This window comes from Lonchura striata, chromosome 7, assembly GCF_050655825.1.
Source record: "Lonchura striata isolate lonStrDom1 chromosome 7, ASM5065582v1, whole genome shotgun sequence".
In the NCBI taxonomy this organism is placed as follows: Eukaryota; Metazoa; Chordata; class Aves; order Passeriformes; family Estrildidae; genus Lonchura; species Lonchura striata.
Window position 1 is genome coordinate 36,733,886 of NC_140709.1, and position 13,921 is coordinate 36,747,806.

The window sequence follows — 13,921 nt, forward strand, 5'->3', positions numbered from 1 at the left end:
AGAATCCTTAAGATTGGAAAAGCCCTTTAAGACCATTGAGTCCAACTGTTTCCCCAGCATTGCCAAACCCACCCCAAACCCTGTACCCAAGTGCCACATCCACAGGTTGTCTGAACACTTCCAGGGATGGTGACTTCTCCACTGCCTGGGCAGCCTGTGCCAATGCCTGACCACCCTTTCAATGCAGATTTTTTTTCTGAGTTTTTCCAACCTAAACCTCCCCTGGCACTTCCCTTTCAAACATTAAACATGCAAAAAAGGTGGGAAACAGAAGCACAGGCTGATGGTGGAATATCAGTTCAATGAGTAAGACAGAATGGTTTGGGTTAGAAGGGATCTTAAGTTCATCTCATTCCACCCCTGCCATGGGCAGGGACGCCTTCCACTATCCCACATTGCTCCAAGCCCCACCCAGCCTCACCTGGGACACTTCCCCACTTCCCCACACCCAGGGATCCAGGGGCAGCCACAGATACTCAGATGATTATTCTTAATATTTTCATATAAAACATCACAGTTTTCCTTAGTTGCTTCCCTGGAAACAGCAAGACTTGTTTTGGCTGCAGTCCCCTCAAAAATTTCATCTACTGCAGACACCTAACAGTCAGTGTTTAGGGCCAAAATCTCAATATTTGGAAAATCACATTAAATTAGGAAAGGCTTGATTTATGAGTATATAAATATATAAAGTATTTCAGGAGTATTATTTATGAGAAATCCGCAAATAAAAAAATTAACAGGCAGTGCTAGCGGTCCTGTTAATAATGAAATAATATTTTATTTTATTCTTAGTCCTGCCCTTAACTCTCCTACACACACGAAGGTCCTAAAATATCCCCAATCTGGGAAAAGTCTTTTCCCATGTCAACGCTTGGATGCTATCTCACGGGATAGATCTATCAATGCACGCAGCACTAGCACTGAAGTGATTTTAACTTGTGACTCCTATAAATCAAACACAGGGAAATCAGTTTAGTTAAATTCTCTCTGACTGATTTTGCAGTGAAGAGCAATGGACAAAGCTGGAACTCAGAGTGCTCCAGTGGCTATCCAGCTCCTGGGAGGCCCAGGAGAAAGTCTGAATGAGCTCAGTGGATACGTCACATCCAAGGCTTTGGAAAAGCTTGAAACACCTTGAACAAAAAATCCCTCCAGCTGACAACTTCCCTGAACAAAGAGCCCCAACTCACTGCCCCGCACCCCATGGCCCTGGTCCCAGGGAGTGTTTGGAGGGGGGAGGAAATGGGATCCCATGGAGCAGCAGCTCCCCAGGGCCCTGTGTGCAGGGCTGAGCCGAGGCCAGGGCTGGCACCCGTGGTGGCAGCACTCCAGGAGGACAGCATTGACGTCAGTGACTTGTGTAATCATCCTGCCTCAGCCCCGGCCCATAAACAAGGGTTTGGGGTGGTGTGTGTGTGGTGGGGAGTTGTAGCTACTTCCACTCCTTGATCCAGCCCTCAGAAGTTGTGTCTTCTCAAAGGACTGGAACGGTGGAAATATTTGGAGGAACCTCTGCTGTAAACGAACAGCATTTGAACAGATCTGAAAGGCCGCCTGCCACAGGCTCGTCCTGTCCCCAGACCTGCTGCTGGAATTACTGCTGTCCTAAGGAAAGCCTCCACTGAAGCTCCTCGGGTGGAGTGTTTAGAAAGCCTCCCAACAGTACAAATCCCAGAATGGTCTGGGTGGGAAAGAATCTTAGAGATGATATAGTTCCATCCCCTGCTATGGGCAAGGACACGTTCCACTGTCCCAGGCTGCTCCAAGCCCCCATCCAACCTGGCCTTGGGCACTGCCAGGGATCCAGGGGCAGCCACAGCTGCTCTGGGCACCTGTGCCAGGGCCTGCCCACCCTCACAGGGAATAGTTTCTTCCCAATATCCCATCCATCCCTGCCTTCTGGCAGTGGAAGCCATTCCCAGTGTCCTGTCCCTCCATCGCTTGTCCCCAGTCCCTCTCCAGCTCAACTGGAGCCCTTAAGACACAGAAGGGGCTCTGAACTTTGCCTGGAGCCTCCTCTTCTCCAGGTGAAAGCTCCTAAATCTCTCAGCCTTTCAGCAAACATTTCAGTGTATCTGAGTAACTTCCCTCACAAATACATCCTGGCGTTGTCATGCCTGAGAGAGGTCCAAGGATGAGAAATCCAAGGATGACAGACCCAGGGATGATGGAGGTAGAGCCCACAAACACACCTGCACTAGGGACCCAGAAATCAGCACTTGAAGCTGCTGTGGAGGTAAAAAGGCATTGCAAACTCTGTGCCTACCTTGTTGATGTGCAGCTGCTGCTGCTGGAACTGCTGTTTGTGTTTTTCCAGGAACTGCTGGTGCTGCTGCTGGATCACCAGCTGCTGGAGCGCCTGGGCGTTCTGGGGCAGGGGAGCAGACTGGGTGCGCCCGAGCGGGCGGTGCTGCCGCAGCTTGTGGATCGAAGGGGAGACCCTCTCTCCACCCACCAGGGGCTGTGCGTGCAGCGGCAGTCCTGAAAGATACCAGTCTGGAGATAATATGGAGGAAAAAACAGCAGAGGAGAAACAAAAGGAAGAAGAAAGGAAGGGAGAAAACGGCTGTTGAGTAACGCTGACGGTGACAGTGATACCATGACAAACCCAGCCACCTCGCCATCTACAGCTGGAGCTGCCTTGAGAGAGAGCAGATAAATTAATCACCACTGCACGGAGCAATGCTTTGCTTGGTTTGAATTCTGTGTCTGCTTGGTGACTCAGAGACCCTCTGGAAACATTTCTTGAAACCAGCAACACCTTACTGACCTTTCTGTTGCTACACATGACCACACTGGTCTGGAGAAGTTTAAACCTCACAGCTCACCTTGGTTTAGGGACTGATCCCAGGTTCAATTCAAGCTGCAGGAACCAGCTGCCTCCCTAGTGTGGCTAGGGCTGCAGTCACTTTTGGGCAAGAAGCCCTCTGCTCTCCTCAGTCTTTGGTTTAGGAGAGGGAGAAGCTGCCCAGAAGTCCGCAGCCAGCTGGATGCTGAGGATTAGAAACACCTCGGCATTTGTGTCCTAGGATGGGACCTCCTTTCCCACCAATTCACAGAACTGCTGACTCACGGGAAAGCCTCCTTTCTCAGTAGACTTACAGAGTTTCTCCCACCTCTGCTTTTTCTGAAAGGGATCATGTGAAAGGGTATTTGATTTTAAATAAATGCATGTTCCTGCAGATGTCGGTGTGTACACACACAGGTCTGCATATGAATACACGCATAATTGGGAAAGATGTGTTCCTTTTCCCTGAGAGCACAGCTCCTCCTCCCAAAAGTTCAAATCAGACAGCAGAGCTTGCAGCAGGTATTTTGGAAGACTACCTTCCTCCAAAGTAATGGCCAAGTTGCTCCTGGGAAAACCTTCCAGGAGACACCATGTTCACAGAATCCTGGAACGGCTGGGCTTGGGAGGGATCTTAAAACTCATGTCATTCCACCCCCTGCCATGGGCAGGGACACCTTCCACTGTCCCAGGCTGCTCCAAGCCCTGAGTATGTTCCATCAGGAATAAGGAACATCAGGACATGTATCACAACATGGAGGATACTACCAGAGTAACCATTCCCAAGAGGAATGGCACAGCTAAGAAATTCTAGTCTAGCTTCACAAACTGGCCATGTCTACCTTCCAGCCCAGAGAAACCCATCATGGCTAATTCTGCAGCTGTCAGAGGACTATCTCCAGAACTCAAGGCTCTCCAGCAGAATCCTAATAAACTCCATTTTATTTCCAAGGAGTTTCCAAATATTAGCTGCAGCTTGGCAGCTGGTGCACTCAGTGCTTTGGGGACCATGTGTCAGCTGCTGCCTCTGGAACGTGTGTTTCTCCTTGTTTCTCTGTGCTGGCTCTTTCTCCTGTGTGTTAGGCTGTAACACGCTGTACTCACTCAGAAAGCCCCACACGGAGCAGGTGGAGTAGAAGGAATTAGCTTGGAAGTAAACACAGTATGCTGGAAACTGAGGGAAGCAAACACCACACTTCTCTGCATCAGCCTCCCTGTATCTATCCTCCCAAGCTTATCCCAAGCTTGTGGATATTCCTGGGGTTTGGATGCACAACCAGTCACGAGCTGCAACGCTGCAGGGGCTGACGCCTCCCAAGAACTTCCAAAAGAAATGGAAGGAAGGGAAGGAAAACCAACACGTCAGTAACTGAGGCAGAACATCCTCTGTTCCAGCACCACACACAGGAAACCAGGAACATATCCCAGTGGGAATTAATGTTTTGAATCCAGCTTATTTACAGCCACAGGCCTTCCCACAGGTAGTTAATTCTGAAAACGCAGCACCGGGAGTGACTCACGGCAATTAACATCCTGGAAAGGGAACGCACACAAACAAATACAATCTGCTGGGAGGCAGCTGATATTGCCATAGTTTTGCTATTTATACTAATGGTGGAAAGGAAGTGTTTTAACCTGTGATTTTCTAAGTGTGTGCTTTTCATACTTTCATGGAATAGAAACCATCCATGGAAAACAGGAATCATTAAGGTGCAATGGTTTTGCCCTCACTTTGATCTGAACTGGTCAGAACCCTAAACAAATAGTGTTCTCAGCTTTTACCAACCAACTTTTGCTGTTCTGATGGAATAACAGTATTTATTTTCATCTCACCAAAATGAGGTGGGAGATCTGACTTTGGAAAAATCACCACTAATCAATGAATCAACAAAGGTTTTATGTTCAACCTTTGGCATGTAGAGGTGATGCAGGACTTTGAGGCTGCCTTGACAACAACCCAACAGATCCCTGCTGGTTTCTTCTTTTTTCCAGGTGCCTGAGGGCTGCCTCCAGCGTGCTCACCTGTGACCAGGGGCGTTTGTGCAGTTGGCTGTTCCAGTAGAACCATGTGCTGCAGGAGAGGGTTGTGTGCAGTCCCCCCATCCCTCTCCAATGCTGTAGTGCTCAGGTAGGGTGTGAGGTGAGTGCCAGGGAATAAGGAGATCCGCTGCTGTAAGGCTGGGATTGCAAGCCTCTCCGCATCCTGCTGCGCTTGTCCTGCCTGCAAATGCACACAGGGGGTTAGGAGACATCCCAGAGGCTGATCCCAGCCCCACTGACACCCCAGGGGCTGATCCCAGCCCCACTGACACCCCAGAGGCTGATCCCAGCCCCACTGACACCCCAGAGGCTGATCCCAGCCCCACTAACACCCAGAGGCTGATCCCAGCCCCACTAACACCCCAGGGGCTGATCCCAGCCCCACTGACACCCAGAGGCTGATCCCAGCCCCACTGACACCCCAGAGGCTGATCCCAGCCCCACTAACACTCAGGGGCTGATCCCAGCCCCACTAATACTCAGGGGCTGATCCCAGCCCCACTGACACCCCGGGGCTGATCCCACCCCACCCAGAGGCTGATCCCAGCCCCACTGACACCCAGGGGCTGATCCCAGCCCCACTGACACCCAGGGGCTGATCCCACCCCACCCAGAGGCTGATCCCAGCCCCACTGACACCCAGGGGCTGATCCCAGCCCCACTGACACCCAGGGGCTGATCCCAGCCCCACTGACACCCCGGGGCTGATCCCAGCCCCACTTACGCTGGAGGGGCCGGTGGCAGGCAGTCCTAGTGTGATGTTGGGCAGCGAGGGCGAGGTGTAGAGCGGGAGCTGCGTCACGGAGCCCTCGCGGTTCACGAGCCTGTGAGCCAGGCTGGTCTGGAAAGGAGAGTGGGAACGGGATCCTGGTGAGAGCCCAGCGACAGAGCCTGCCAGGACACAGCACCCACGGGACAAGGCAGCAGGACAGGGCACAGAGCCTCCAGAACCGCACAGGCACCCCGAAAATCCCACCCTGTGCATCCCGAGGTGTCCAAACGCTCCTGGAGCTCTGGGAGCCTTGGTGCCGTGCCCATTCCCTGGGGAGCCTGGGAATGCCAGCACCCTCTGGGAGAAGAACCTTTTCCTGATCTCCAGCCTAAGCATCCCCTGGAACTGCTATGTGCTATTCCCTTGGTACTTGCCCTTCTCAAGAAATTGCCTTTTTAAAGTAAAACCAATTATCTTAAAAGAAAAAAAAAAAGCTTTACAATTGGTGTTTTTCTCTTTAGCAAATAACAGACAATTTATGTTATTTACTAGTGTGTGTTAGCATAAATCAGACTTCAAAATTTCATCCAAAGACTCAAGGTTGCATTTATGGAGCTATTTCCTTATTTTCAGGGTGAAATGCAAGATTTTCTCAGTTATCTTACAGGCATTTGAAGCAGGAACACTTTAGCAAAAATACCTTTAATTTCTAAACAAGACTGATTTGAAATATGCACTAGAAAACCCATTATAAAAATTACAATAAAGTGCCTGATTTTCCTGTTAGGAAACCAGTGTTCTGATCACCCTGAGGTCTCTGCAGGTGATTTTCAAACATAAATAGAATTTAGACTTCAAGAAGATTTCGACAGAAATCTGTTAAATTCAGGCGCTGCTGTGAAAAAGGCAATTTTGTTTAACTCAATATTCTATTATGGAGCAATCTGTACCTAAGTTGTGGCTGTCTCATCCCTGGAATTGTTTGAGGCCAGAATGTTCCACCCCCCTGCCATGGGCAGGAACAGCTTCCACTGTCTCAGGGTACTCTAAATCCAAAATCCAGCCTGACTGTGGACACTTCCAGGGATGAGGCAGCCACAGCTTCTCTGGGCAGGCTGTGCCTTTTTTTTTTAACAGATTCGTTGTAAAAAAACTTCATTTTTCTCTCTAATCTAAAGTGACTCTCCATGTGATTATTTGTACCCACACACTTCTCCTTCCAAGTGATTTTTGAGCACTCCTGGCAATTTTGCTTTAAATTAAATTACATCATGTCAGTGTGCCATTGAAAATAAGATACTTATTGTCAGTAGAGGAATGAAATATTTTACTGATATCATAAATGAATCAAAACTACATCCATTTTCCCTTTGAACAATCAATACTCTGGAGTTGTGCCTCAAAGTGTCTCCTGGGGATTTGATATAGAAAACAGAGGAGAGAAGAATGCAGAGGCTCGATGCTCTGAGCATATGGGATTTGGCAGCATTATCACCACTTTAAACACACAGCTCCCATCTCTGGGCTGAACTGCAAACAGCCATTTCTGCATGCACACGCTGCAGCTGTACTCCAGGAGCTTTTACAGCCTTGTACCAACTGCAATGGCAGCGAATGTGTGCCTTTCAGAGAGGAAAAAACCTTTAAAAACAGTCTTTCAAAACAGAAAGCGTCTGTTTTAAAGGAGGCAGGGCTGCAGTCTTTCAGCACTGAAGGCACTCAAATAATGAACTTGGGCACTATGTTCCACACCTGGTTCAAGGGCTGATGCAGCAAACGAAGAAGCAGTGAGATACACTTCTCATTTAAAGTGAAACATGAAGCTAAGAATGAAACACAGTATTATCTTTTCAGAAACATTCAAATTTCCAAACATTTAATAGTGGGAACATGGGAAATTCTGGTCCACTAGTATTAAAAGAATCTCCAGCACCTGAGCTCCCAGGTCATACAGCTCCTACTGAAGAAGAGGATTTTAAAGACACCAAACCTCACTTGTTTTTTTCTCCCAAATAGGAGCCAATGGATTAGCTGGGATTACATGACATGAATGCTGAAATAAAATGCAGAGTTATTTTTCTTTGGGAAAGGGAAAGGCTTGGGCAGGACAGGGTTTTTTTTTTCCAAATCATTTGTACTGCTTGTGCCTCAGCCTAAGTCACAAAATTGCTGCATTACAAGTAGTTGATGGAAAGACTTTTTCTTGTGGTCAGTGTCCATTTGATTAGGTGCTGGTGGTCTAGTACCAGATGATCAGCTCTAATTATTAAGTTGAAAAATCAAATGGATGAAGAGGATGCTCCAGCTTCACATTTACCTGCAGGAGCTCACTCTGACTTCACGGAATGGTTTGGGCTGGAAGGGACCTTAAAGGACCACCTGATTCCAATCCCCTGCAGAGACTTTTGGGAAGCTGTTTGCTCTGTTTACATCACAAAAAATTGTCAAATCCACTAGTTTTTCCATCAGCAGCAACTGGGAACTTGCAGTTTCCTAAGGACAGGCAAGACTGACAGCTCCTGGATCAGTAAAATCGAAACTCAGTGCTTGTCCTCCTGGGGTAAGTGAAACCCCCACCTCCCACCATCTTAATCTTCACACAAATTACCTAAATCTGCAAGGTTTACAATGGACTTGTGTGGCTGGAATGTGTGCTGATCATTTGGCAGGGAAGAGGGTGGAGCAGGAGGCATTTTCCCCATATTAAATACTGTTACAGTACATTAGAAATAAAAATAAAGTGCAAATCTGTACAAAACTAGAAAGCAGTAAGGACTGACATTTCCACCATGAGAAGGCCTTTTCAATTCTAAAGGAATATTTGTGGAGAACAAACCTCAGCCTGTTTTTGGAGCCCTGGTGTTAAGACAGACTCTATTCATAGGGAGAACAGCTAATGGGAAGTTGGATTAAAAGAAATGCACCAGTAACATCAGACAACCACACTGGATTTCTACAGGCACAGTTCATAGTGGGAGCCAGCTCACATGGCCCAGACCCCTTGGAAAAGCTTGGCTCCTGGCTTGCTGAACACAGGAGCTGCTGTGCTCAATCCAACCCCACCTCACCCAGGCCAACACCCTGCCCTGGGCATCCAGCAATGCCTCAAGTGATGGTGAAAGTTCATGGAACTATAAACCAGCACATGGCACCAAGCTTTTAGATCCCCAGTTGTGGAGGAAAAGCTTAAATCCATTCCCTTCAATCCAATTATGGTTTGGTCATATTTAGACCAGCCTACTGCACACAATAAATCCACCCTATATACAGGAATTAAGTCCCCAAACACTAAAATACTTGCATTTGACCTTGCTTAATCCCTTTATTTTTACTTTCTCCTCACTACAAAGCCACTGCAAGTTACCACAAGCTGCCTGTGAGCTGGTCCAAAGAAGATTTAATAAACAGATAAGGCATCCTCCAGGCTGAGAGGTAATTCCCAAAGTCTGCTCCAAGTCACAAGTCAGGGTTTTCCTTTTGTGTGGTTTAGTCCTCAGACTCCCCCAAAGCTGATGGGTGCTACAAACCAGAGGGAAGGAAGGAGCTGTACCTCTGCTTGGATACTCGTGACTGATCCCGCAATGCCGTTCTCAGTGCTGATGTTGTTGGAGCTGTTGTTCGGAGAGCTGGGACCAGATCCAGGAGCACTGTTGCATGCAGAGTCTGAAAAACACATCCACAACCAACTTTTAACATTGGAAACCATCTCTGTGATGGTATTTAGACAGATAACAACCCCCCCAAGTTTTGTTTTGATTGAAAGTAGCCCTCCTCCTTCTCCTCCCCTTCTTCCCCCTAAATCTTCTCGGGGCTCTTAAAATAGCAACAAACACTTTCAAATGGTTTATCCAGGTACCTACTCAGCATATTTAAGTCTTTAGGGGATTTATCTTAGAGTGTATTAATAACTTGAAATATGATTGAAAGATAATAAAAGGCATGGAAGGTTTGAAGAGGTCAGACTGGAGGATGTCGGAGCTGTTCTGCTTCATTTTTCTGGAAGTGCCTCTCTCACCCTCTTTCCCTCTAACCCTAAAGACACCTCCTTGCATCAGACCTCCCTCAGAGGTCTCTCAACTGCTGCATGGCACAGCTGTCAGTGTTCCTCCTTTTATTTGGGAACGTTAATAACATTCAAACCTTTTTGTTGGAACTTTTCTCATCCCCAACCATTTGCAGTAGGAGAATCTCCCAGCACCTGCAGTGGCTGAGGCTGCAGCAGGCTCCTCATTGCTCCAGGAGGAATAAGAGTAAATTTTTACAAGGACCTGGAGGGACAGGACTGGGGGAATGGCTTCCCACTGCCACAGGGCAGGCTTAGAGGGAATTGTAAGAAGGAATTCTTCTCTCTGAGGTAAACACTGGCACAGGGTGCCCAGTGGCTGCTCCGTCCCTGGAAGTGCTCAAAAACAGGTTGGAGCAACCTGGTCAAGTGGAAGGTGTCCCACTAGAACCCCCTGTGTTCTTCAGGGATTACATGTAATTTGTATTCCTCAAAGTGGGACTTATTTTCCATTTAAAAGTCCCCTCTTAGCGCAACTCAGATACTTTTCTAACAGGCTCCAGGCTAGCTTCTTGAACCATGTCTATGCCAGTGAGAAATGGGAGCTTCTACTGCCATTTCTGAAGTCATTGCATGGAAAAATGTATGCAGCCAGCAGAGGCTGATTTATCCCAGGAGCCATGTGCCATACAGCATTGTGTGAGTGAAGGAAATTGGATTTTCAGGTCTGAAAGGATGCCAGAACTCATGGAAAATGCTCTCAGGCATAGGCTGGGCATTTTTGAGGTGTCCTGTGCAGGCCTAGGGTTGGACTGGATTATCCTTGTGGGTGCCTTCTGACTCGGGATATTTTATGATTCCACAACTTTTAGCTCTTGAAATCCTCCTTCCCCCCTGCAAACAGAGAGGCTCTGACACAGAGAAGTGCTGAGGCACCCCAGGGTCTCCCAACCCCATGCCCCTGTCTAAAGGGAGCTCCCTTTGAGTTTGATGGAGTGATGATCTTGTGCCTCAGAGCAAGACAAGCCTGGCAAAGCCATCACTGGCCGGTACTTACACAGAGACATCCCTAGATGGTGCTAAGAATTAACTTTATAGTAAACTCATGTTCTTTACTCTGATCCCACTTGCAAACTTTGGTCCTGGAAGGACAGGACTTTTCAAAAAGAAACTGCCAGTAGAGTAGTCAAAAAAAAAAAGTCTTATATAGCTGTATGTATAAAACTCGTGGGTCAAGAACCTTTTCCTATTTTCCATCCCAACTGACACAGCTCCAGGTGTGTCCTGGTCAAAAGGAGCAGAGATGGCAGCTGCGGACAGGGACCAGGCCTGACCTCAGCCTCCCCCAGGCTGGACAACTCCAGTGCCCTCAGCTTGGTTCCACCGCTGCTGAAGCACACGAAGGAGACAAGAAGGCATTTTGGGAAGAAGAAGTGGGGGGAAGGATTGAGGAGTTGTCACTTACCCGCCGTACCTGTGACATCCAGCGGGCGCTTCTTGAGCGCCGTCACCACGGGCCCGTCCTTCCTGCGCAGGAGGGGGCTGCTCCTCCTCTCAGCCACCTTCTGCTTTAGTCTGGAGCGCAGCTTCAGGTTGGGCTCAGAGGCTGGCCAGGAAAAGGAAACGCTGTTAGGAGTGTCTCAGCACTGCTTTACTCAGCTTGCAGTTGAGCTGAGCTCAGTTATGTTGAGTGGAGCTGAGTTGAGCTGGCTGCAGTCGAGCATTTGCAGGAAGCTAAATTAAATTAAGTCATTTGCTAACAAATATTTGGAACACAGATTTTTAATATAACAAACAGGTCCCAGCCCATGCCACATCTGAATTCAACAACAACGACAGGCATTTGAATTAAAAATGTAATAATCGTCCTGCGACGTCTTCTCCGAACAAAGACACAGACTCAGGATTAGTGCACAGTTTCCCACTTCTGCCCAGGCCAGTGGCAAACCCAGCTGATGGGATCCAGCAGAGGAATGGCTGAGCCAGCTGAGATGCTGTTGTTGGTTATCTCTGATGTGCTGCTGGAATGGGCAGCTCTACACCCTCAGAGTCATCTGACCCCAGGGTGAGCTGGCTGAGGGAGGGATGCCAGGGCATGGGAAAAGAAAACACCCAACTCAAACCCCACAAGCAAATCAGGTGATTTTCTCCCTGCTGGTTCCTTGTGTCAGCTGGAGCCAGTGTCAACTCAAGGGAAAGGGCATGACAGCATAGCCAAGGAAAGCCACTGCCAGGGAGGAGGAGGTTTGTTTGTTTGTTTGGGAAGCAATTTGGGGTTACAACACCACAGCCCCACAGTTCAATCCTATCTAACAGCACACCAGACACCTGGGAAGTTCCAGACTTCCCAGGCCAGGTGTGGATGCATTTCCTGTACAGCCTTGTGTACACCACGCTTTTGAGAGACTCCCTCCAAAACACAAATCCTGAGATCCCAAAAAGCCAAGGCAGAGCTCCTGGGAAGTCCCAGTGGCCCTGGGGCCAGGACAGCCAGTGACAGTGCACATGTTATCGGATCTCCATCAGGGTCACAAAGCTTTAATTCAAGATTTCTCCTGCAAGATGATTTCCTCTGGGAGCTTTCTGATCTCCTGAGCCCTGAGTGAAGCACCTTCTGTAGGGTTTGAGGGCTCCTGACAGCTGAGAGAACCAGCACCATCCTTCTCCTTCCTCAAGGACTCCATTGCTTAATCCCTTTGAACCAGCAAATCCTGTGCTCACTCCATCACCAACCAACACACTCCAGGGCCAATGATCTACATTTCTTTAGGCAAATTAAAGCAGGGTTTACAAACTGATTTGCATTAACTCAGTCTGGCTGCAGCTATGTTTCCCTTGACCACCAGGTCACATCGAAGATCAAGCCTGTCCATGTTAATTGCAGGGCTTGAAAAATCAGAAGGCTGAAGAATTCAAGATCAAATGCTTGAAGTTAAGCCATCAACACAGTGCTTTGATGGAATTTTGGAGGGGAAAAAAAATAAAAAAGAAAGGAAAGAGCTTTTTTGTGAATGTTTTGGACAGATAAACAGCAGCAAGAGATAAAGGGAGCACTAAAAAAAAAAGTGCTTCCTCAAGATGATGCTTCAAATGCTGAATGAAGTGCATTAGCAAGGGGAGAATTATCTTAGAGAGAGAATTTGCATATAAAATGGCAGGGGACTGAATGCAAATCTGCTCCCAGAGCAATATTAAAGACTGGACCAGTTCAAACACAAGCTCAGGCTCCAAGCAGCAACTACTCAGAGTTCTCTTTGAAACAGAAGTTGACATGATTTTAAAAGCAGTATTTGGGTACACACCTCATCCCACATTCTTACATTCCCAGCTTTAACTTGTCCCGATTTCTGACCATTAATAGCTGCCTGGATGCCACACTCATGGCTGGAATGAGATGATCTCTCAGGTCCCCTCCAATAAAACCACTCTGGGATTCTGTGGAAGCGGAAGATGCCACAGCTGGATGCTGATATGTCCATTTTAAATCAAGGAAATCTAAGCCTATGCCACACCTGTTGGAAGGATCTGTCTTCTGACAAAGGAAAACACGGCAATAAAAACTGTATTTCAGCCCAAATTTTATTCCTGGTGCTCAGATGAGGGATGGTTTCTGTTGGGAACAGACAATCAGGTGGCTTGTAAATACAGAGAAGGAATTGGTTTGAAACATCTTAAAAGTGGGCAGGGAAACAAAAGATTTGGGGTCACAGATTACCTAACAGACCCCATATTAAAAGCCACAATAAAAACCCCCTTCCATATAACAAAGAGGTGAACAAACATAGAAAATGACAGCCTTAAAAGAGAAAATACCTCCAGTGCAAATAACTGCCAAAGCAACATATTGGAATTTGCCAGATTAAACTATTTTAAGGCAAAATCACTGTGTTTTCCCCTTCTGCTAGGGGATAGTTTCGAAACACCGAAAGGCCTATTTAAAGCCCTGCTCTGATTCTGTTGTTTATCCCTCAGATATAATCCCAAATCTAACATGGCATCAGGACCTCAAAAAGCATAATCCCTACACGGATTTAATTGGGTGCTCCAGAGGCCAAAGTAGGTGAATTAAAATTCAGCACAGGCAGTGCAGCACAGCCTCAGACTCACAGGATCTACATAAAACCTATTTTACAGTAAAATAATTTAGGCTTGTTCACACAGTTTTTTAAACTATTATGTAATAAAAATATTTTAAAGGTGAAGAGAGCTATCTTTCACATGTATAAAACAGAAATTTAAACAACACAGAAACATCAATACCTGACAGTCATTGCAGGTTCAGTGCTGCCTCAGGAGCACCAACTCCACTGGAAATCTCCCCAAATTCACCCTGCCAGACAATATGCCGAAACAAAGCCTTGCTAACTGGAGTAAATTT

At 47.4% G+C, this 13,921-nt stretch overlaps 1 protein-coding gene across 16 annotated transcripts in view; it reads right to left on the reverse strand.

The window, feature by feature from the left end:
- Window positions 1-13,921, reverse strand: part of HDAC4 (histone deacetylase 4) — a 177,542-nt gene that overhangs the window by 43,418 nt on the left and 120,203 nt on the right. For 7 of the 16 annotated variants that reach the window (XM_021539610.3, XM_021539608.3, XM_085584664.1 and 4 more), the window contains 5 exons: window positions 11,009-11,149; window positions 9,091-9,203; window positions 5,553-5,669; window positions 4,811-5,009; window positions 2,267-2,496 (listed from right to left, as the gene is read on the reverse strand). In XM_021539610.3, coding sequence (XP_021395285.1) covers window positions 2,267-2,496; window positions 4,811-5,009; window positions 5,553-5,669; window positions 9,091-9,203; window positions 11,009-11,149 — 800 coding nt within the window. The remainder of the gene's footprint in view (window positions 1-2,266; window positions 2,497-4,810; window positions 5,010-5,552; window positions 5,670-9,090; window positions 9,204-11,008; window positions 11,150-13,921) is intronic. The other 9 variants (XM_085584662.1, XM_021539612.3, XM_085584661.1 and 6 more) reach the window with 3 other exon arrangements.